The 26,525-nt window shown below is 28.3% G+C and overlaps 2 protein-coding genes across 2 annotated transcripts; both read left to right on the top strand.

Annotated features, from left to right (window-relative positions):
- The first annotated feature begins 1,819 nt into the window (after window positions 1-1,819).
- Window positions 1,820-2,515, top strand: LOC136085347 (histone-lysine N-methyltransferase SETMAR-like). The gene has a single exon (XM_065806645.1). The coding sequence runs from the start codon at window positions 1,820-1,822 to the stop codon at window positions 2,513-2,515; it is 696 nt and encodes a 231-aa protein (XP_065662717.1).
- Window positions 2,516-5,001: 2,486 nt separating this feature from the next.
- LOC136085346 (uncharacterized) lies at window positions 5,002-5,841 on the top strand. Its single transcript, XM_065806644.1, has one exon. It carries the CDS (start codon window positions 5,002-5,004, stop codon window positions 5,839-5,841), a length of 840 nt encoding a protein of 279 aa, XP_065662716.1.
- The last annotated feature ends 20,684 nt before the right edge of the window (window positions 5,842-26,525 follow it).

The following is a 26,525-nucleotide window of genomic DNA, read 5'->3' as shown; positions in this document are numbered from 1 at the left end:
AAGTCACTGACTAAATTTAAACATTACGTATATTCTCTCATTTTTTTTTTTTAAATTGAAATAATTTTGTTTTTTTTATTTTTAATTTATTTAATTTATTTTTAATATTGTATTAAGTATGTATACGAATATGTACTGATTTGTAATTTTTTATTTGCTATTTTTAACAATTTTTTTCAATTTTTTGAATTTTTTTGTGTTTCTTTTTAAACTCTATTTATTTATTTTTTTAAACAAAACTATTTTAACAATAAAGCTGTTGAAATAGTTATGTTTTTGTCAGCAAAAATAAACAATCTTGTTAAGTTGGCTTTTTTTAGCGTGAATGTTTAAATAAAGCATTTATATGCAGTGTAGCGCTAAAATCAGTTTCCATAAGAAAATTGTTTTAAGACCTGCTAAATTCTAATGACAACAACAATAAAGAACTCAGGTAGGCTGATCCTTGAACGTTTGAACGTCTGCCTGTTGTTTCAATTTTTTTTGCTCTGAATAGTTCCAAACAAACTGTCTAAATAAAATTGCTTAAAGTGAGATGTGAAGACACAGCCAAACATTTCCGAGAAAAATTCCTGACAAAATTTCACTATACTAGCTATTGTAACATTTAATCTCTAATGTGATAGGGATTTTAAATCACAAAGCACTTATTTCTTAATCCAGAGTTGAATACCCTTAACAGTAACATATTATTTTCCATTGTTAATACATCACAATAAGCAGGTTTATCAGCATTATACTGTTTTGAATTCATTAACATAAAAAAAAGATGGAGTCGTCCATAAAGTACATGGTTTGCAGTTATGCATACAAAAGTTGGTATTCGTGTTATTGTCCATGTCATTGACTAAGTCAGTATTAGATTGTTTATGATTGTTTAAATTTTTTAATGACAAGGGTTCAGTCTCAATATGTATAAATCAATTTTTTACAGTTTATAACTAGTAGGAATTGTTTAACTATCTGCTAAATAGAAGGAAACTAAATTTTGATGAAAAAGAAAATGTTTGTTTCTTTTGACAATGCAATGAAAAAATTTAAGATCAAGTAATAAAGAAAACAGTGATTTTTTGTACTTTTATAATTAAGTTGCATAACTTATGGAAATCTATTAAAGTAACTTTTTACCTTTAGTAAAACAAGTAACCTAACAATAAGTTTAGTATACAAATAGTAAAATAAAGGTATGATAATAGTTTTAATGCAGCTTAATTATAAAAGTACAAAAAATAACTGTTTTCTTTCGGAACACCGTCTCGTCGGTTTTCTCGGTTTTTCGGAATTTCGGAGTTCGAGAAAAATCGAAAAACTTCGACGAAACTCCGGCAAAGTTTTGGAACAAAATTATTTTTTTACTGGTAAATTAACCAATTTTTTTTTTCAACGTTGCTTTTACAATAATTCTAAGCTGCTGTTTTGAAATTGTACGCCTCTTTAGATAAATTTTTTTTCAGTAACAACCAAATGTGACGTCACATTAGGCAAAGAACTTTATAATATTAAAAATTTTATTTTAAAAACAAACAAATAACAAAAATAAAAATATTAAGTTAATTTATCTTATAGAAAAAGTGTATTTACATTAGCGTATTTACATTAGCTAATTCAAAGCTAAGCTATTTATTTTAACTTATTTGGTAAACAAAAAAGTTCGTGCGGTTTTTGGTAATTGAATTGTTTTTAGCATTTTTTACAACACCCACATCGCACAAGGCAAGTAGCTTTGTTGCGTAATAGAACGCGTGTGTCACGCGCAGTTGCTGCATATATAGTGTAGGCTTGTAACGAGCTTACAGGAAAGGTTTTGTGTAAAGAAAGGATGGCAACCCAACCAACGATTATTCGATCTTGCTTACTTTACGAGTTCAAACTTGGAAGGAATGCAACACAATCGGCCAGAAACATCTGCACAGCATTTGGAGAAGGTACAGTAAGTGAACGCACAGCACAGAAGTGGTTTCAGCGATTCTCTTCGGGAGATGAGTCCATCGAAGACCTGCCGCGTTCTGGACGCCCATTGTTGGTTGATGAGGATGAACTGAAGGACGCTGTCGAGTCTGACTCCAGCCAAACTTGCCAAGAACTTGCAGTGAGGTTTGCTGTGAGTGTTGAAACCATCCGCCTGCATCTGCATGCGATTGGGAAAGCGTGGAAGCTGAGTCGGTGGGTTCCGCACATATTGTCGATCGACAACAAGAAGCAACGGCTTACGATCTGCACATCACTCTTATCACGCCACAATGTTGAGCCTTTTCTTGATCGTTTATTGACATGCGACGAAAAATGGATTGTGTACAACAATACCAAGCGTTGCTACCATTGGTTGTCCCCCGATGACCCCATCCCAAAGACACCCAAGCCCAATCTCCACGAGCGGAAGGTTTTGCTCTGCATTTGGTGGACTACAGCTGGTGTGGTGCATTACGAGCTGCTCCCAACAGGCCAAACCATTACTGGACTGGTCTACTCAGCACAGCTTCAACTAATTCTAAAAACCTATTCTTCCGATATATAATACTTGCAAGATATTTTATATATAATATATAATACATAATAATACATTAATATATATAATACATGCAAAAATGTTTATTTATAAGTATTATTTTTTCCGACTTGCAATGTTAGCGTGGCCGAATGGATTCGGCTTAAGGCTAGTAAACCGAATGTTTCTGGTAGGACTCTCATTATCGACATTTTTTTTTTAAATTAGTGCACAAAGATTATTTTTTGTTGCTGCACAATTTTGTGCACTAACTAAATAAAGTTCTTACCATGTAAAGACAAAGCGCAGAACGTGCTCTGCACATAGGCTGTTACAGTCGTTACAGTCCGTTAACAGGCTGTAACTACTCCGTTAACGGGGTGTACACTTCGACTAAAAAGATTAAGGCGTAGTTAAATTTACAATCAGCATTTTGATACATCTACTGAGGGTTTGATTTGGTCAGATACTCTTTTAGTTAAAAAAAATGTCTTCTCTAAATTTAAATTAAAAGAAATAAAAATGTTGCGTCAAAATAAAAGAAAAAAAAATGTTGCGTCACAAAATCAAGACCCCCTCCTCCCCTTCAAAACAAATCGTCACAAAATCGCCTACCCCCTCCCCCTAAAGCGTGACGTAATTTAAGGAGGACCCTAAAGGTGAAATTGCCATCATGGAGATTGCAATATCACCTTTCTTAAACAATACGTAATTTGCTCTGCTGAAACATATGAACATTTTTTATTATGGAAAAGATAAAAGAATTAGGCTTAGATAGTGAAGATTTATTGCAATTAAAACTACGGATGACTGTTGGTAGATGCTAAAACTGGGTACCATAATTAGGTTTCCAGATCAGATCGGTCAGAATTATTTAACTCATTTTGCATTTTTTTAATTTGATATATCTTAAAAAAGATTGTCACAAAATTGAGGGCCGCAAAGATACTGAATCGGATATTGAAGCAGAAGCGGAAACTGATGGAGAGACTGATGTAGACTTGCTTAATAATTATTCGGAGGAAAAGATTGAGAATGAAGAAAATATTGAAAAAATTTTAAAGAAACTTCGAATACTACTTAAGTTCTTGAAATATTCATTGTTTCGATATGAAGTTCTAAAAGAAGTATGCACGAAATTTACAGATTTTTGCATGACAAAGGACTGCTGCTCGACAACCGCACAAAAAGCAAAATTTGATGATTGCGCTAAAGGCAAACGAGAAGGACTGAAGTTCAAGCAACTCTGAATCAAAATAAATCGATAGCTTTAAACGACAAAAAATTGCCCTCCACAGAATTCAAGCCATTTATTAAATAAAATCTGTTCGTGAAAGAATTGTTATAAAAAAATGCTTAAGTACTAAGAAATAAAAAAATATAAGTTTTTTTTTTAATTAAAATATATAATATTAAAATATATAATATTAAAATATATAATATTAAAATATATAATATTAAAACATTTAATATTAAAATACATAAATAAATAAAATTAAATATATAATATTAAAATAGTAATAATACAATACAATGTTTAATTATCAATTTGATAGTTAAACTTTTTATTTTAAAGCAAAACATTATTGAAACTCCGATCTTTTCTCGACTCAGACGGAGTTTTTTTCTCGATTTCTCTCGACTCTGTTTTTTCTCGATTTTGAATCCTTTGTCCATAACGTATCTGCAAAACAAAAAGATACTACATATTTAATACCATTATTTTTGCAGTCTTTCAAAAATGTAAGGTTTAGTATTGTTCTTCATATATAGTTTAAATTTTACTAAAACAATATATATGCAACAAGAAAAAAATAAATTTTGAATTTATTTTACCAACATTGAGATGTTTTTTTAATTGATGTTTCAAAAGTAATTTAAAAGTAAGAGAAGTTTCTATACTCAGAATATCTTTTAATTAAAGTTAATCTAAACATCATCAATCCTCAAATCAATAAAATAGTCTTAAGTGATGGTGATCTACATTCATAACAGTTGAAGTTAAAGTAACTCATAGAGATAACAACAGCTACATACAATTATATATATATATATATATATATATATATATATATATATATATATATATATATATATGTGTGTATATATATATATATATATATATATATATATATATATATATATATATATATATATAAATATACATATATATATATATATATATATATACATATATTTAAATAAATTTATGTATGATATTCATAAGCAATTGAAATAAGTTAGTATATTTATAGGGAATTTAATACTCTATTAAAATTATATTATAGTTTTAAAATATTAATTAAAATGGCTCCGTTTTAAACAAGTTTGGAAGAAGACCTAAGAAAACGCATTTGCCAATTTAAAAATTCGCATCTGGAAAAGCCAAAAATCCTCACAGTAAAACACTTTCTAGATAAAGGAGCATTGAAAGCGACCATATATCGTGCTCTAGAACGTGTAGACAATAATTTAGGCTATCAACGAAAAAAAGGAAGCGGTCTAAAGGCGAAAAAATGGACAAAAAGCACATGAACCAATTGAAAAAGGCATTTGATCATCATCACGGTGTTTCACAACGTCAAGTAGCTCAAAGATTCGATTGTGTCCAATTGTATATATCTAAAATTCTTAAAAACAAAACGAATATTAGATATTACAAGAAGAAAACCATTCCACATCAAAGCGAAAGCCAACTAGCTCGAATCAAACTTTTGTGTCGGCATATATATCGCAATTTTTGGAATTTTGATTTTGTCTTGGATGACAAATCATATTTCACATATGCAAATACAACATTGGCTGGCAACGATGGCTTCTACTCTAGTGACGTGTCATCTACAACTAGCGACGTCAAATTCAAAAGAAAGAAGAAATACGAGAAAAAGGTGCTAGTCTCTTTGATTATATCGCCCAAAGGGACTTCAAAACGAATATTTTTTGAAAGTGGCCAGGTAATCAACAAACAAGCATACATCAGATGTCGCCGCAAGCGGTTAATACACTTCATTGATAAACATTATAAAAATGAAGAATACTTGTTCTGGGCAGATTTAGCTAGCTCGCACTATGCAAATGAAGTGGTTTTTTTTCTCGATGCCAATAACATCAAATACCTGCCAAAGGTAAAAAATTCACCCAATTTACCAGAAGCTCGACCAATTGAGGACTTTTGGGGTCAGTTAAAACGCTTAGTCTACGAAGATAATTGGCAAGCAACAAGCATTCCTCAACTTAAACGGCGTATCGTCAATTGTCTGAACAAAATGGATCCGGAAGTGGCAAAATGTTATGCCTCAATGACTTCAGTTCGTCTAGGTCGAATTGCTTTTAATGATGTTATTGAAAACCAATAAATATATTTTTTTTATTATGTATATAAATATATATATATATAAATATATATATATAAATATATTTATATATATATATATATATATATATTTATATATATATATATATATATATATATATATATATATATATATATATATATATATATATATATATATATATATATATATATATATATATATATATATATATATATATACATGTATATAGCATGATTAATGAATAATTTACATACTCTATGAGAATGTGTAAGTTATTAGTTTAAAAACATCAATAAGTACGAAGTTCTCTCGATACTAAATTTATTTTTTTGCTGGATTGTTGTGACCAGCGTCTTCAGCTTAAAAGTTTTTTTGTTTTTATTGTTTATATCTTATTTTTAAAACGGCATATCTATTTTATGTAAATGGGATGGTTTTTATCTTTTTCTGACGTAAATGCACCAGAAATGTTGTACAAAATTTTGTTGACACATATTGTCTCTCATCTAAATTGATACCATTTTGTTGAGGGGCACATTGGTGGTACTGAATTTCAAGTGTCTAACGAACTTACCTATCAAACTTTTTAGCATCAACTTTTAGAGTTCTGTAACTGTCTCAGTTAATTTGTTGTTTACAATGTTTAATGTGTGTGGCTAATGCAGATCGTTCTGTTTAATTTCCTATTGTACTGTTTTTCTAACATGCGTTTTTTTATTTGCATTTTTGTTTTACCTATGTACTTTTTGCTACAATAACATTTAATAAGGTAGACTCCTGGATGGCTGTTTATTTGTAGTTTGGATTTATTTCTTGATGTTAATATTGCCTCTAGGTTAAGGTTTGATTGGAAGACCGTTTTATATCCTTCTTAAACACCTTACTTATTTTGGGAGACAATATTGGTACCCAAGGTAACGACTTTGTTAGATACATGCTGGTAATGTTTTCAACATTTTTAGTAGTCACTAGTGATTCTTTGTTCTTTCGTTTTATTTCTTTTATTAGACTATTTGTAGCCATTTTCGACAAATACTTGATTAAGGAATTTCAATTCATTTTCTATATGTTTCTGACTGCATACATTAAATGCTATATGTACGAAACCCTTAAATATTCCATTTAAATTTGTGGGTCATGGTTTGATGTTGCTTTAACCCGAATGTTAGTAAATGCATTTTTTTTGTGTATTTTAGAAATAATGCAATTACTAACATTTAAGTTAAATTAGTGACTACTAAAAACATTGAAAACATCACCAGTATGTATCCAACGATTCCAAATTTATATATAAATAATTTTATATATTATATATATATATATATATATATATATATATATATATATATATATATATAAATTTATATATATAGATATATATATATATATCTATATATAAATATATATGTATATATATATATATATATATATATATATATATATATATATATATACATGTATATATATGTATATATATATATATATATGAATATATATATATATATATATATATATATATATATATATATATATATATATATATATATATATACATATATACATATATACATATATACATATATACATATAAAGAGTGCAAGGGAAAAACAGGGAACGTCAATTTTTTCGCAAACTGAGAAAACTAAAAATCAAGTTTATAAGACTTCTGCTACCTGTCAGTGAAGTGTACAGTAGTTTTTTTTTGCTTGTCCATAATCAGTATCCAAACAAGGTTTGAAATAAGTTTATATAAAAAGTTTTTAATGTATGATTTGGATTTTAGAGAGCGTTATGTCACCCATGTCCAAAAATGACATTCCCTGTTTTTGCGTTGCACAAAATTTTCTTCTCTAATAAGACTAAAGTATCTAGTGTGGACACTCATTAATGACAAAGAGACTTAACCAAACATGCAACATTTTCATAAATAACAATTATGCTTCATTTACAAGCTACAATTACAAAAAAACTGAACATAAAATAGAACAAAAAATTAAAACATAAATTGAAACATATTAAAATCACTTGACTGCAAAATATTTTTAAATCAAAATATAAAAGGAAAATACAAGAAAAAATACAAGGAAAAAACAGGCCTTGAAAGAGGGCAGCAGCTATTCATAATTAATCTTCCTCTTCATTGTCAATGTCAGAGGTATCAATCTCATCATTGTTGGCGGTTGATTGTCCATGATGTGGAAGACTGCTATAGAAATCTTGTGCCTCCTGTGGGCAAAAACGCTTTAATTTCTGCAGATTTTTGAACTTAGCGGCTGAAATAAGCAGAGGTAAACTGTTGGATGGTTGAAGAGCTGCCTGTAAAGTTCTTTTTTCACCAACAGGCTTTGACATGACAGCTGTGGTAAATAATCCATTCCAGTTTTCACAAAACTGCATCAGACAAGTGTTGTCTTGTGAGAAGATCAATTCACGCAAAGGTTGTGTCTTGACTGAACAAGATACTAAATAGAAGTTGGAAATGTGATTTTCTACATTCAGTAGCATAGTATTGGTTAATGTGACAACCTTGAAAGGGGATGGGTTTTTCTTGTTTCCTTGAAATGCTGGTACCATTCTCTTGGTGTGTTCACTAGTAGTTTTTGATTGATGACAGTCATGTCCCTGTCACACTCCATGAAGGAATGTCCGCGAATAGGAAAGGTTAGTTTAACATTGGTGAAACGTCTTTTGTGGTGGACCACAGGTAGCAGCTTTGTGAAAAAAATAAAATAGCATAGAAGCCACGTCATTAGAGCCTTTTCTCCCCACACTTTCATCAAAGGAGAAAAGGTTTTGGTCATCACTCCCTAAATTGTGTAAATTAAAAGTATACGTTGATAATTGTCGCATGTAGTAAACATCATTCGTTGTCGTATTAGGCGTTGGTAGATTTTTCCAGAAATCAAACACAACTGCAGCAAAATTTGGAAGTATCTGGGCTTTCCGCAATGCTGTAGTTTTACGGTCATAAAAAACTTGACCCTTCCTCAAATGTAGCTCATTTTTTGTTGTCAGTCGCCTCAACTCCACTTCTAAGTGACCTTTGGCAACTTCTATTTTAAAATGATCGCAAATTGAGCAAGTACCCTTGCTTGGATACCCAAATCCAATGTTGAACTTATTAACAAAGATGCGCCTGTTTGTAACAGAAAAAACACATTATTATCTTTGTTGTTTATTTTGTTTTTTAAGTTAAGAGTTTCACACCCACCAAACAAAATAAGGTCAGACCTGAAGCAGAACAGGCGGCTAAGCAATAAAGAAAGAGCAGAGAACCTAGCTTAAGGTAGGATAGTTTTATATTATTTTTTGTATAAGGTTACAAAATTTTAACAGTCCAAGGGTTGAATTAAGGCATCGCGAATTGCGATATCTGTGAAAATATCTGGTCTTCAAAGTTTCAGTTTATGTAAAACCACGAAATTTACGGAATAGGCGAATAAACTTTAATTTGTTAGTGAAAATGCTAAGAAAAACAAAACAAAACAATAAATTTATGACTACAAAATTAATAACACTATAGTGTTGTTACTTTTAAAACACTCTTATAAGTTACATTTATAGTTTGTTTGATCAAACAACACATTATCAAGGTATATTAAATAAAACTGATTTAGTTAAGTAATCCCAAACTTTAATTAAAGTCGTAATGCATCTTGAAAAAACACAATGGATACTTAAACAATATTAAAAACCTCAGAAACTTTTACGAATACGTATTCTTATAAACACTTTAGCATTTCTAAACTGTTACTAACGGTCCGGAAAAAACGCGCATTAATTTTAAAATCAACCAATGAAAACACAAAGGAAGGGGTCAAGGAGTTTCATTTAAATCTAAATTAATGGGTTGAATTAAAAGGTTATATTTAAGATGCGTACGTTTATTAATGTTTTGTTGCTCTGGTTACTGAATAGCGTAATGTATGTAGGAGTTACCGCGATTATTTTTTTATTGAAAGTAACAATGGCATTAAAAAAACTCCTAATCTAAAGTTTCTATAGTTCACATCTTTTATAATTATTCTATGTGGTCAAAATATTTGAAAATTAACGTTTAAGCTCTTTTAAATGTGTTTTGACCTCAGTGTAGTAGTATAAATAGTTACTATTTTGCCTCTAAGAAACTTCAAGATTATCGTAATTATAATAATAAAAATATGGCGTCTTTATTATTGTCAAAAAATAAAGATAATCATTGCAAGTTAAGTACAGTTCTAAAATGGGAAAAATAATTTAATTTGAAGTTTGAGTTAGATGTTAATGACACTGATGTTGTGAGATTGCGATGTTCAACAGATCAAGATATCAGGCATACTAACTGTTTTGGAGTCAATAGCTGTTAAAAAAATTAAATGAGATTTTCATTGCCTAGCAAATGGTATCACATTTCTTTACCTAAATATTTTCACAGTGGTGAAAATTACAAATTGAAAAAAGTATGATATATTTGAAAAATCATTGACAAAAGTTTGGTATTATGTGATTATCTGCTTTATGTGGGTAAGATGTCTTTGAAAAAAGCAACCTTATTTCAAAGTTGTAAACAATTTGGTGAAGATTGAGAAAATAATCTTTATAAAAAAGTCGCTTTTATTTTTATAATTGTAGAGTTTCAAAAGTTTATTCTTATTTTTGAAATCCTCACTTTAAGCTTACATAATAGGTTTATGTTCGAAAAAAGAATTTGATGAGTGTATTACCTCAATGCATTAATCTGCATTTAAGACAAGAGCTGTTGTTACCGATAACCATTTTATCAATGTTAATGCATTTTTATAGTTTCATAAAACATATACTGATAGAAAATTATTAATTTATCATCCAGTTTAGAAAAGCAGTGCTTAAAACATTCTTATTATTTGATATACTCCGGTTTATAAAAAATGTAACAACTTGTTAAATCAAAAAAATATTTTTTTCTGCTTTTTTATTTGATTTTTTGAAAGACTATGTTGATGTTACTGCTGGTTACATTGCAGGAAATATATTTCTTAAAGTTTAATAAAAAACCAAATATTAAACAGGTAAGAAAAACCAAGAAAAACTAATTATCAAGTCACATATCTTGGAAACAACAGACAAATTGTCAACATTGACAATATTTGACGAAACAACTCCAGCTGTAATATAGAGTTATTTTCCTGAAAGAAATAATGCAGCATAGTTTTTATCATTGTTTTATAAGTTATTACCATACTTAATCTAAAGCAGAAACTCAATCTTAATCCAGCACTGTTATTAGTTATAGATTACTAGAAAAATTGTGCTTAATGATTTTAACCACTACTTTTAAAAATATTCTTCCTTTAGTCAAAAGCCAATTTATGTCAACCCTTAAATTGTCGTCAATAAATTTTTTTTATTTCTGAGAAAACTTTTGCTAGGTATTATTCAGGGCTATTATTCAGTTCAACCTACGATATTTGAAAAACACTTTGTTTAAAATGAAATATTTAGAAGGTCAATCGAACTACTATAGTAATTTGGACTGACCTTAAACCACCTGAGATCTCAGGTGGTTTAATCAAAAATCTTTCATGGACAGCCCACTTAAAGGGCATAAAGACTCAAATATCTGAAAATCTAAAATAAAAACTTAAAAATTCTTTACTTTTCGTATATACATGGTGGACTTACATACGTTATCATTGTTTGGGGAAGCACACACAAGACAAAATTAATGTCCCTTCATCAACGCTACAAACATGCTTCTTGATTAATATATCATATTATTCTAGAAGCATGTTTAAAATTTTCAAACATTTATCAATGTAAAATCTATGCTTATAATATTAGCATCTAAATATTAATACGCAATGAATAGTGCGCATAGTTACGCCTAATGTTCGTATTGTTAATAACGGTTCTGTATTCTGTAAATACACTATTTCTTAGTTTTAAATAGTTTCTTGACTTTTTATGCGCAATTATATGTTCCATGCGGTCTTACGAATAAGGACAAGAAACAAATTAGAGCTGATATACTTTTATTTTCAAGAAGAATTGATATTGTTCATTGCTTAAAACAAAAATTTGAATAATGGTTTGTTTGTTGTTGGTTGTTTTTATTTTTCTAATTTTTATAGCCTGTTTTCATTTTTTAGAAGAAATTAGAACTAAATTGACTGGTAAAATAGTTTTTTTAGTACAATGTTTCTTTTTTAGTAAACCGTTTCAGTTTTGTCGTTAGTCTTTTTAGAACATTTTAAGCAAGTATTGTTTTATTTTCTAGAGGAGCTGATGACTTTTTTAGTAAGTTCAGTTCATTTCCTTATTTATAGATTAAGATTATTTTTTGTAGAAAGAATAATGAGAATACAATTTTTTTTATGTATTTAATATGAAAAGTTAAATAGAATAAAACTGTTGTTTGTGGTCATGTAAGTTTATGTACATAAGTTTGCGTTTGTTTCAATCTATTTTATATTTCTCTCTATATATATGTATATTTTATATTCTTAGGAAAAATAATAAGGAACAGAAAAATTTAAAAAAATTCTTCTGGAATTTGTCAAAAGAATGTTGTGTTATGCTTCATTTTAAGGTATCTAAATATGTATTTATTAAAAAATTTTAATTTTGTTCTTAAATTGTTTTATCTTTTTCATTACAATGTTGTGAATTGTAGTCTGCATTCTTTATTATATCAAAAATAATTGATGCTAATAAATGTTGTTTTATAGTTCTTAAAGGTTTGCATATATGTTTATATTATGCTCAAAGTTAAAAAGTTTTTGATAAATACGTGTATGTGGTGATATATGTTATATAATTGTTTTATAAATGCGTTTTTATAATAGAATGAAATGTATTTTATCTAATGTGTACATGATTGTTAAATGAGGTGTTTTTATATGTTATATAACATTAAAAAAAATATTGTGTTTTTGTAGTTAGTATAACTATAAAACACAATATATTTGAGATATAGATCTAGAGCGAAATTCGTCAACCATACCAGTCAAGCGGGGTTACTGCTTTAGGTCTAAGTGTTGTCTAGCCTTCAATATAACTATTCTGAAAATGCATAACATTATCTTTGATAATTTTTTGTGCAATTTTGTTACCTTTGGCTTATCTTTATGTTAGTGTCTGTTGTTAAAAATGATAAATAGGTAGTTTCATTACTAGAACTCACTGATTTTGTTTCTTAATATAAATAGCACAGTGAATATTATTATTATTAGTGCGCATAGTTACGCCTATTGTTCGTTATTAGTTACGTTTCTGTATTCTGTAAAATACACTATTTCTTAGTTTTTAAGTAGTTTCTAGACTTTTCTAAACCAAGTATTTTCTTAAAGAAGTCACGACCTTTCATGGTACGAGTTCAATATGTTTAAGTAGACATTAGGTAGATAATGAGCTTGAAATGGTAGGTAATATAAAATCTTTTTTCAATTTTATTAAGTTAATAATTTATTGTAATCTTTTTTTAAATTGTACTTTTAGATTTAAAGCTTCGTGTTATAGATGTTTATATTGAAAATATAGAATAATATAATTCTTAGATGGGGTCTAGCGTTAGAAGATAATTATGGGTAGTTTCATGCTTTCACATGCTTATAATAATTGGGATAAAAGCCATGACAACATTTTGTTCTAAATAAAATTTATCTATAGTATTGTTAAAACCTTTGGTCTTTGAAAAAAATGTTTCTGGCTTTTTTAATAAAGGTATAACAATTTCTCTTGCACGAATGATTTGTGGTTTGGGATATAATTGTGTTGTTATATGTTTGTTTTTCTTTATTTAAATAGCATTAATCATTTTCGTACATTTTTATTTAAGTTTAATTGTTTATAATTTATTAAGATTTAGATTATTAGAAAATTCATGTTTACAGAGTTGCTATTAATCATAATCAAGTTGTTGTACAAAGGAAATTGTGGAGGTTTATTTATAAAATATGCTATATATATTATAAAGAAAATTTGGGTTTTCATATGTTTTCACTAAGAAATAGTTCAATATATATATATATATATATATATATATATATATATATATATATATATATATATATATATATATATATATATATATATAATGCTAACATTTTTCCTGTTACCATTAGAATAGACACAATTTATGAGAATGATACAGTGAACAACAAAAAAAATAAAACGTATAAAAATGTGGCAACTTAAAAAAGTTATAAAAATCTATTAAAAAAAATCAAAAAACGCATAGAAAAAATTTATTACGCAAAATTATTAGAAAAAACAAATGATAGCATTTAAAAACATGGTATGTTGCAATGCATTAATGAAATAATTGGAAAAAACAAAAGTATTAAAAATTATCTTCCAAAAAATCTTCTGATTAATAAAAAGCTAGTTTATCAAAAATCTTCTATTGCTGAGACTCTTGTCCACTTCTTTGCTAATATTGGGCCTAACTTAGCTAAAAAAGTTCCGCTGAGCAACGAGTTTTGATTTTTAATCTGCTGACCAACAAGGTTTGACTTTTATTATAAAAGATCTAGTACACATATGAACGAATCAAATTTTAAAGTTTGCAAATTGCGAGAAGCTCCTAATAGCCTTAAAAAAACAAAGCACAGGTTTTAATAAAATTAGTGCCAATGTTGTAATATCTGTACTTGATGTCATTGAAACATCAAGTACAGATATTACAACATTATTACTTATCTTTAAACTTTCTTTAAAATCAAGTGTTGTTCCGAATAAGTTAAAACTTGCCCAAATCACACCAGTTTTTAAGAGTGTAGATGACTCCAACATCTCAAACTACAAAACGATATCTATCTTGCCTTGTTTCTCAAAGATACTTAAGCGTATAATGTACCACAGACTCTATAATTACCTTACAAAAAACGTCATGCTGTTTAAAAAACAGTTCGGGTTCAAAATAAAGTATTCAACCGAGCACGCAGTAGTCGAGCTTTTAAACGAGATATCGGACGCTCTTAACAATGATTGTTTCACATTAGGATTTTTCATTGATCAGTCCAAAACCTACAATACAGTAAACCATGATATACTGCTAAGTAAACTTGAACACCATAGCATTACAAATAAAAATTTTCTTTGGTTTAAAGACTATTTAACAAACAGAAAACAGTTCATATGCTACGATTCAAAAGAAACAGTTAAACACTCACTAACTTATCGGGTTCCACAAGGCACTATTCTTGGGCCATTGTTATTTCTACTGTACATAAATGATCTTTATTTATCATCAAATTTATAAATTTTATTCTATTTGCAGATGGCTCTGATCTCTTTTATTCACACAAAGATATTAAAAATACTTTTTAGACATGTTAATGAACAATTAGATAAAGTTAAGGAGTGGTTTGCAAGTAACAGGCTTTCTCTGAATGCTGATAAAACTAAATTAATTTTGTTCCAAAAATTGAATAAAACTGATAACGAACCATTAAAATTACCAAACCTTATTATAAATAAAGCAATAGTTAAAAATGAATCATCTGTAAACTTTTTAGGCGTTGAATTGGACGAAAATTTAAGATAGAGTTTTCATTTAAACAGTCTTGAAAAAATAGTTTCTGAAATATATGAACTATTTATAGAGCTAAACCATTTCCTAATGTTTAAATAACTAAAAGGTTCATACTTTGCTTTTATACAAAATTACCTAACATACTGTAATATTGCCTGGGCAATATTACAGTATGTTAATAATAATAATACAAAACTAAAAATGTTTTATAGTAAGCAAAAACATGCATGTCAAAATATGTTTGGAGCAAATAGAGCAAAACCCTGTGAGCCTTTGTTGTGTTTACTTGGAGCTTTAAATATTTATAAAATAAATTTACATGAAGTTTTAGTTTTTATGTATTTTACTTTTACTTAAAAGCGAAAGTAAAATTGTTTATATGGGGATTAGGGCATATTTATTTACGTATCTTACTAATACTTTTATTTAATGCTTTGCTCTTTCAACTGTCAATCAAAAGGAACACATAGCATCTATTTTTGGTATGTTAATAACGAACGAAGTCCAGGACAATGTTAATCTTACGAACAGCAATAATGTCCCTGGAAAAACTATACTGATCACGTTGCATTAATAGAGATACAAAATTTGCTAATGTGCAGGTTGAAGTCTTTATCACAAAAGTGGAAATCGTGTTGAGAGACATACCTCAAAACACAAAGGATTGAGCGTTAAAGCAATTTCATAAAAGAGTCGCAGCGGAACAGTGGCATCGCCTATTATTTGAAGACAAAATTATTTTTTTTATATATGTCTAATACTGATTTTATTTATAAGTTAGTAATATTAAAAAAATCTTTTACTCAATTTAATTGTATAGTTTTTTTTCATTTATATTTAAAAAGAGCTATTTAGCGATAAATGGGAGGAGGTAATTTAAGACAGGGGTTGTTTAGGACAATGCGAAGATTTTGAAAAATTCAAACTTATCAACAAAGTTAAATATATTATTTGATTGAAAATGCTTTTACACGTAACTGCCACATGATATTTTAAGAAAGGCATTTTTCATAGATTTTTTACTTGGGTTGTTTTTCTAGTTTTTAAAAGTACCGACTTCAAGAGGAAATTACATCTAAAAGAATTTTTTTTTACATTTTTAGTGAAAGAAATATGTTCTACGATATAAATAAAAAGTTTAATTGCAAGACATAATATGCTTACAAAAACTTTATGGAATGTATTCTCAACTAAGGGGTGAAGCAACATTGGTCAATTTTCATTGGACACATTAGGTAGCTCTGCAGTCTCATGACCTACTTAAGTTGCACAGCCCGATTTGTTGCATTTTCCATAAAAAATTAAGGGCCAGTTTTCACGGCTCAAGCTTGATTTCTTGTTATGGTTAAAAGTTAAGTTTGCACTATAAATGTTTTATTTTTGTTTTGTTAAAATGGCTACATACTAGTTAAATATTTATTGACTACTTCATTATTTTGTGCTGGATATTTTGCTAACTGATTTCCTGTTTTAATTTATTCCAATAACATAGAATACTAACATACGTTTTTAGATAGCTATATATCAAGATACTACTGAAAATAAACTTTAATGTTGCTAAGATTGCCTAAAATTCTCCTTTAAAGTATAATTAAAGATTTGTAAATTTGTATTTATTATAATCGAAGTTAAAAGAAAAAACACCTTTTTACTTGGAATATTTGTTTTTTAAGGATTATCAAACGTTTGATAAATATTTTCTTTCCAAAAATTATTTTTGAAAAATATTATAGAGCAGACTACGATCTAAATCTGTTAACTAATGCAAATTTCTAAAAGACTTACAAAATGTCTACCACTGGTCATTTGACCATACTTAGTTTTGAAGGATTACTTTATAAATTGAAAGTAAGGAAAATGTATAACCTTCTTCAAGCAAATCATTCATAAGAGATACAGTTGCAAGTAGTGTTGCAGTAAGAGCACGAGAAACTTATTTGGTTAATATAAAATATTTGCATTTTTATCAAGTTTCAATACAATTTGCAATTTCTCTATAGAGTGTGGGTTTGTTATCACCTTTCACTGCAGAATTGCTGAGTTGATTGAATGAATTGAGTTTCTGCGTTAAATTAAGTGTGATAAATAACTTGTGCTTCATTACTTCTTTTAGGAACATAATTCTACATTGCAGCTGCAGCTGTTTTGCCAAATTATGTTAGTGTAAGGTTTACAACTTGTTTATTGTTTACAAGGCTGGTACTCTGGTTTCCAAGTGACTTGATATTATTTTGATTTAATTAAATAATTTTTTAGTAAACTTTTTAAAATATATTCCCTGCAATGTAACCAGCAGTAACTTCAACTTTTTCTCTCAAAAAATCAAATGAAAAAGAAGAAAAAAATATTTTTTTCTATTCAACATGTTGTTTTTTACATGTTTTATAAAACAGAGTATATCAAATTATAAGTACGATTTAAAAAATGCTTTTACAAACTGGATGATAATTAAAAAGTTTTCTATCTCTAGCATATGCTTTATGAAATATGAAAACGCATCAACATTGGTAGAATGGTTATCGGTAACCGTTAACCATTTTACCAATGTTAATGCAAATACAGCTCTTGCTTTATATTCAGATTGGTGCATTAATAATACACTATTAGTAAAACACTCATTGATTTTGTTTTTCAAACATAAACCTGTTATGCAAACATCAGTTGAGGATTTCAGAACATAAAAATTCATTTCTGAAGCCCTAGAATCATAAAAACAAAAATAACATCTTTATAATGCTTACTTTCTTAATCTTCACTAAATTATTCACCATTTTGATATTAGACTGCTTTTTAAAAATACGTCTTATTCACAAGAAGCAGGGAATGAGTCAATGAATGTTTTTTGTGCAATATTTTCTCTAAGAAACTATAGTCTGTTAATTTATTATTATCACCACTACAAAACCATTTAGGTAAGAAATATGATTTTACTAACAAATACTGACTCAAAAACAGTTGGTATGCCAGGTATTTCTTGACCTACAGTATAATTTGTTGCATTTTATCTCCAATGGAGAGTTGTGGATAGTTTTAGCAACAACTAAGGTTATTTTTAGTAGGTGAATGAGCAGCCGTGGCGAAGCTGTAGCGCACTTGCCTTAGAAAGTACACTTCTAGGATGCTCTAGATGGGTGTATATTTTTGGCGAAACCAACCCTATTTAAACCAGGGGGGGCTTTGTTTTTGTTATTACCACAAAAACTTGTTTATGTTTTTATTACTTATAGTAAATATGAGCATAACTTATATCATAAGAAAAAATTAAAGATTATTTGCCTATTAAACTATTATGATCTAGTAGTAATTAATACAGCTTTTTATTTTTTATCATTGATTTTATTGTAAATAAATCTTTAAAAATTGAAAACATCAGAAATAATATTTGAATTATAGTGAAAGTTAGTTATTTGTTAAGATTTTCCTATCTTACCAGATGTACAGCTTACACGTATTTTAAATAAAGTAAACTTTAACTAAATTTGTCGTTAATCTAACTACTTAAACTAATTATTAATCTGAGTTGATAACTTAGCTTGATGATAATATACTTTTCAATAACTTAGTGACTGAATTATGGAAAAGTAACGTAATGTTTGAACCTATTGTAATAATTATTATATTGTTATGCGTTAAAACAATTACTTATTTTTGTTTATTTTTATTTCGTATATCTGTATTTGGTATAAGTTGAACAAAATACTTATCATTCGTTGTCTTAAAAAAGTCAACGATTGACTAGTATATATGATTAAATTTTCCAGAGCGTAAATTTTTAAAATTTTTTTAAAGTTAGTTCTAAGTTGTCGTTTTTTTTTTAAAAAAAACGACAACTTAAAAGTTATTAACCTTCAACTTTTGCCCCACCTTCACAAATAAACATTGATTAAACAGCGAATGGCACTGCAAGTGGTAGGAATGGGAATATATTTTTTATATTTACAAACAATGGAGATTCATCTTAAACTACTCAACATGTTGCAGAGCAATATTTTCGTTGTTGTTGTTATTTACCTCTTCAAGGCCGAAAAGGCCACTACAGATGAGGATGCTACTTAATAGTGGTTATAACTCTCCCTAAACTCTACAACTCCGAAGCAATAACCTTGACGAACAAGGCCGCTGCGCAGAGAAACAAATTGAGCGCGGTACTACCATGGACGTGGTGGGGTTCGAACTCGGAACCTCTCGCTTTTTGAAGCGTGCGCTTTACCACTACACCACTACCGCATTAGTGTATATAGTCTCATAACTAGTATATTTGTACATAAATCAGATAATGGATCTTGTAAAACAATCACAAACCTACGTAAAAATTTTTCAAGTTAGTAGATTCTGAATATTTTATTGCATTTTGTAATGAACCTTTTGTCAATGTTTATTCCTAATCATTAACAACACATTCATTACAAACTGCTCAAAGTGGTTCAGATACACTTTTGCATATTCTTCAGTAGTCTCATCTTCTGACCATATGAATGCTTAAACTTCATTAACTATCAACCCTTCAGCATCTGCAGTTAATGGCACAAAAGCATTAAAATATCAAAGATTTTAAGGACAAAAACTAGTGGCCTGAAATTAAAATAAATTAACACAGTGAGCGTATTTGTATTTTGAAGGCTACAAAAAAGGTACTTAAGATGTATGGAAAGCAAATCGTAAAGAAAATAAAAATCAAATTTAATGCTGATATTAAGGCAAATAACAGTCATTTTTCGCTTGAAAATTTAAAGTTTCTAATAAAGGAGAATGAGATTACAAATTAAAAAATTTCATAAGATGAAAATAAATATAAAAATGATAATTTATAACATGTTGTTATAAAATGTCTTAACAGTTAACATTCCATTGCCATTATTGAAAATAGGGCAATATATTTATTATTTTTACTGATATTCCCAAATGCAGTACTGCTGAGCAAATGACTCGTGAACTAGTTATTAAATCTGAACTGCTATCACCAGAATGGCTTATTGAAAACAATCATCTTACTATAAAATTATACATTACAAGAAAGTGTTCAAATTAATAACACTCGGTACACGTCTAAAGAAAAAGAAAAAAAAAAGAAATACTAGGTAGAACTTTTATTGTTTTATTGAGTTGATTTGAATGATTATTTGTTAATAAAGCTAAAACTCTTATTAATTTAGCTGCTGCAGAAAAAATTACATGTGGTTCTTTATTAGTTACTTATTTTATTTATTTTTAAAAATTTTTTTGTAGATTGGTTAGTATAAGACTTTAATAAAGGTACAATAATTTTTCAGATTTACCTTTTTCATTTACGCCATCTTTAGCACTGTTATCTGGTGCCAACAGTTTTTGTGAAAACATTTATACTAAGTTTTTGTCTTAATTTCTTGCTCATATTTGTTTTTTGATTAATTTATTTAGATATGTTTTGTATATGAAGGCAAAGACTTGCCTTAATGTAAATTTCAGCCTTCTAGTGGTGAAAAGGATGGCAGAAGAAGTGGTAAAAGGAAAAGCAAAAAAAAAACAACAAAAAGATGATTGTTTACCACGTATCTGTTAACCTTTACATACACTTATTAATGTGTATGTAAATACATTTATAGGTTTATCTACATTAACTGTTGTAATAATTTTTTATATGTTTTTATTTGTATAAAGTTTTATTGTGTATAAAGTTTTTATAAGATTTGTGTTTTTCTAAAAATACTGCTTTTTAACAGACAAGGTTATATTTGAGTTTTTAGAGCCACCACTGTCCCCCTTTCTACCCAAGGTGGGGTGGGCTTGAAAATTTTCTCTCTCGCGCCCTCTTTATGCTCTTAAATTGCAATTTTCAACTATAAAAATTTCTTTCTTTTAATGCTAAATGGTATACATTTAGAATTATAAAAACATTAATTTGACAACGACAATGTTGGGTGAAAGGGAGAAACTATTGCCACCTGATGCCAAATAAACTTCTATTTACCCAACCCATGGTATCTCAATCATATTTAATTTTAAACTGGTAGAATCAGTTTCAATAGAAAAGAAAGTTTTCTTATAAGAAAATCTAGATTTTAAACATATTGGAATATATTGTAGACGCCCATTTAACGCCGCAACGCGTTTTTTACATACATTTGTTCTTTTATCTTATACATACTTTTGATACCAAGTTATATGAATTTTGATAAGAGTTGACAAAGTCAAGGTTTCTTCAACAAATCCATATATTAAAAACTTAGTACTTAAAGCCCTATAACCTTTTGTGACATTGTTCAATTTTGATAATTCACTCTTAAAATTTTGTTTTCAAGGTCTTCACAATTATATATGACAATCTAGTATTTGAATATTTTAAAAACTTTATATTACATACGTATTGATATTGCAATCTGAAAGCCTATTTTAGTGTTAAATAATAATACATAAAGCAATTACTAATACATAAATACATAAAGCAATTACTCAAAGAAATACATAAAGCAATTACTCAAAGAAAATCTAATTTTTATTTAACCATTTTAATAAAATAAGAATAGTACATTTACAGAACAAACACGACTCTTAACCATAACAAGTACTCAAGCTTTTATAAATAAGGCGTGAAAAAACTGGCCTCTTAGTTCTTTCCGGAATATGCAATAAATCAGGCCGAGTAATTTAAGTAGGCCATGCGCGTCGCGTATCTTATCGGCAAACCAATTTATTAAAAAATAAAAACATAGTTTAAAAATGGGGCTCAACTATAAAAAAGAAATGTAAAATATTTATTAACGAAGAAGTTTTTTAAGTTGCAGCAAAACGTGTATTTAATAAAACAATGAAACTAAGAGAAGCTGCAAGTTTATTTGGTTTTTCTAAAAGGACATTAAATGTCACTTTTTATTTTTTAATAATTTCTAAGCATTATTATTCTGTAAGTATTCTGTAAAAAGTAATAGCTTTCAACCTAGTATTCTATTTCCACATTTATACTTAATTGAATGTTATGAACTTTATTTACTAATTGGGTTCTAGAAAACTTTTTTCATTTTTATTTCAATTTATTTTACATTTACACTTTTTACTTTTTTATTTTTTAATGTTTATATTTTTATATTTATGAGATTTTTAGGTAATTAAATAACATTTTTAGTTAAGTTTGTTTGAATATAATATACAAGAAAATTATTTAATAGTTTGAGATTTTTATAATAATAATTATATTATTTTTGATCATTCTCTTAATTCTTCTGTCTTTTATAATCTATTACTGCTATTGTATATATCAATAGTTTGCGATAACAATGAAGTTTAAATATAATAGAAACCAGATTGCTACAGCAGTTATTACATAGTTACAAAAAGTAAGTAGTATAAAGCAATTGAATAGTTGTAATAAGCCAATTTCTTTCTCTTTACCTGTTTTTCTCTCTTTTTTAAAAAAATGAAATGTAAACAAAATTAAAATAAATCCTCCGTAGCATATGTAGCTATTTGAATTTAAGGGTATCGAACCGAACACATGTTACTAATGAATTACAACACGAACTGGAAAAGAAACTAAATACTTATTTTTCACATACGCAAACAAGTGCCACGTCTTAAACACAGGAAACTGGGTAACAGGTGACCGTAATCAACACGTTACAAAAAAAAGTTGCAAAGACATGTTGAAGACGGGATTTTCCGGCTGGTGTACTGGCTTCACTGTGGCACCTTCACGTTTACTAACCTTAATAACTTCAGATCATCTAATAAAAGAATCTAATAGAACCAAAAATAGTCTAAGATCCTGTTCCTTGCCATGATCCATATACAGTCTGCACCAAAGGTTTATTTTTATTTGGCAATATATGTAATATCCTCTTTTTCTTTATTTTAATCTTTGCACATTTCTTACAGTTTTTAAAATATTCTTTAATGTCTTGACATTAGCCTGGCCACGACACTTCCAACTTTAATCTAATAATTAAATAATTGCCCCTCAACGTGTGTCATCTTGGACTGATTATGCGATTTTTTTCCTCATTGTTTTAGTAGGTACAGCAGGATCACCAATACATTCAATTCCCTTGTCAAAGATCAATTTATTCTTTTTTGTAGGATCCTTCTACCACTGAACATTTGCTCCAATTGATTTTGCATTTTCTGATTTTAATATCTTTTAATACTCTCTCATTTTCTGTTTCCTTTATTATCTGCTCACGGTTCTCAATATCTCAACTAAATGAATAAAGGTTTTTTGGCTTTTTTCTTCATCTTCTGCTACAAAAAGAGAAAAATGCGATCATGCATTCGCATGAGGAATCTTTTGGCCTTTTTTATAGCTGGTTTTGTAACCAAATGCCATCTAGCAGATGTCCTTTTTGGCAGTCTTTTTATAAAAATCAAGTATAAACGTTAATTGTCTGTGATCTGATAACGACCTTAATTTCCAACCCAACAAAAAATGACCAGCTCTATAAGTACACCATATAATAGCTAACGTTTCTCTCTCAATTTTACAATATTTTGTTTCAGCATCTTTTTTTTCATCTTTATTTCACTGTTCATACAATTAAAAAATGAAAAATACAATGAATCGTTTTTAAATACAAAGAGACATTTTCATAAAAAAATAAATAAAACAAAAGGGTTATATAAACAGGCAGCCAATCAAAGAAGAAGGTAGGATGAATAAAGTCATCACAATCTTTTCATAGCCCCTATGTTTATAGCCCCTATGTCGGGTTTTAACAAGTGTAAAGTAAAATAAAATTCCTTTAAAAATTATATAAAACTCCCTTAAAGTATAAAAAAATAAGCGTCTTTGTTATATATGTGGAGTAAAAGACAATAATTAGAATAATCTCCTACAAATATAAATTAGGTTAAACAAAAAATAAAACATAATACAAGAAATTAAGTTTAATAAAAAGGTTTATCAAAGAGGATTGTTTATCAAATTTCAAAGCTTTCATTTGATTTCAAAATTTCTCTTTTTCTATGAAACAGATAAATTTACTGATTTCACTATTTTGAAATGGTTATTTTCAAAGCTGTTCCATATCTTAGGCCTTAGATATTTTATGCTGTACTTTTTATATTTAGCTAAATTATGAGGCAGTGAATATGTGAGTTTCTCATCAGATATTAGAGAGTAGTGATTGTTTTGATTTATTTTAAATTTTGGTTTAAAGTTGTTCGGAGTAAGATTTTTAAAATGGTTATACATGAAGATCATGTGTTGAAATGTATTTATCTCATAAATGCAAAATATTCATTTTTTTATTTAATGGCTTTGCATGTTCGAATATATTTTTTGGTATATAATTCTACTTGCATTTTTTTGCTCATTAAGTATCTTTTTAAGTTTAGGAGGTTGTGTGCTAGCCCACGCAATGTTACTATAAATAATGTAGCTATAAATGTTACTATAAATAATGTAGCTATAAATAAATAATGTAGCTATAAAATCGGCTAAATAATATTGATTTAAGACTTTGAGTATTTATCAATGGGCTAATTCTGTACATTATGTCAATTGTTTTGTTTATTTTTGATTCGATATATTTTATGTAAGGAAGCCAAAATAATTTTTTATCTACAAAAACTCTAAAACACCTGCTTTTTAATTCGTTATTATTTATAAAGAGAGCTGGTAATTTAAGAGGCGGATTCTCTACTTTTTTTTATACAATAATGTATGTTGAGTTTTATCTGTGTTTATTAGGAGCTTATTAGCTCTAGGAGAGGGCCGAGGAGAACTATAGGAGAGGGCCGAGGACTGAACTTTGTGAAACTCCACTCATAATCAAAAACGCACAAGAATCCGGATTGACTACATACTGTTTTTGGTTAGTAAGATAGCTTTTAACCCAACTAAATCAATAATTGCATGCTCTGTGGAAGTATTTTTCTGGAAACTAAACTGTTTGGGGTAAAAGAGATTGTTTTTTGCAAAATGGCTATGAAATCTGTTATGCATAGCGCGCTCAAATATTTAAAAAAAAAAGGATAAAACGGATATGTGTCGATAATTAGAGATATCGGAACTATAATTGCATTTATAAGTTGGGTAAACTTTAACTACTTTTAATATATCAGAAAATATGCCTTAACTCATTGGAAGTTTAAGAATATAAAACAAAGGCTTGCTGAAGTTTTTTTTTGTGTGAAATTACTATATTAGCTGATATATATTGGCACCTGATAAAGATCTCGATAGATACCGTACAGGGTGACCATTTTGTGATTTTATTCATATATTGCTTATGCCCTGGCATCGTTTGTTAATTCTAAATTTGATAGATTTCATAAACATTTACCACATTTACCACATTTTCGAAAAAATTCTTTTTTAGCAATTCAAATACATGCTAATATACTTTTCTTCACTCAACGTAACTTCTTTCTTCATTAAATTATTTAGAGATATAATTTTTTCAGCACTTTTTTCAACGTGTTGACCATAAAAGCTTACAGATAACTTGAGTTTTTTATAAACGACTCAAGTTCCGTTTTATCATTAGGTGATTTTATTTTGAGTTTTTTGTTTATAAAATTACAATTGGGGTAACTCTCTTTTCTGATAAATCCTAAAATTAAAAAACTTTTGGTTTCGTTCACTGATTTTCATTATTTATACTCATCCCCAATTCTTTCAATTCGTTTAAAATATCTCTCAAACTTGGTTTGAGTTTTTTAGCATTTTTACCAGCGACGCAAATATCATTTTGAAATATAACCATATTTTGGAATAGTACTACCCACAACAGATTTTATCGCTCTTTAAAATGTTGCACTTGTAGTTTTTATTCTAAAAGGCAAGCATGTCCATCTTGACATTCCAATTGAAATAATACTTTAGGTACGACTGTGATATTGACTTCTGCTGTCGGACTGCATTTTTATATGGTAACCATTTTTCTTTACATAAATCTCTGAGTTTGTATTATTCATGATAATCAAAAAAACATGAGCATCAGGCGCGGATCAAGCATTTTTTGATGTTTGAGAAAGCTAACTTCCAGACAAAAAGCACACTTCAAACATCAACATGTTTATACTAATACTAAATTAGGATGCTTTACAAAAATTGCGATAATTGGAGCATGGGAAAAAAAAGCCCTAAAAATTTGGCTACACTTGTCACAAACGTGAGAGCAACAAGTAGATTGAATTTTTTATTTACTATTCTTAACTAAATCTAAAAATATCGGTAAAATTTTAAACTCACACAACAATCTTCTTGCGTTCAAAAACTATGACCATAAAAAGTTTCAAC

The sequence above is a fragment of the Hydra vulgaris genome, chromosome 09 (genome assembly GCF_038396675.1).
Source record: "Hydra vulgaris chromosome 09, alternate assembly HydraT2T_AEP".
In the NCBI taxonomy this organism is placed as follows: Eukaryota; Metazoa; Cnidaria; class Hydrozoa; order Anthoathecata; family Hydridae; genus Hydra; species Hydra vulgaris.
The sequence above is the reverse complement of the archived record's forward strand: the minus strand, read 5'-3'. Positions and strand labels throughout refer to the sequence as shown.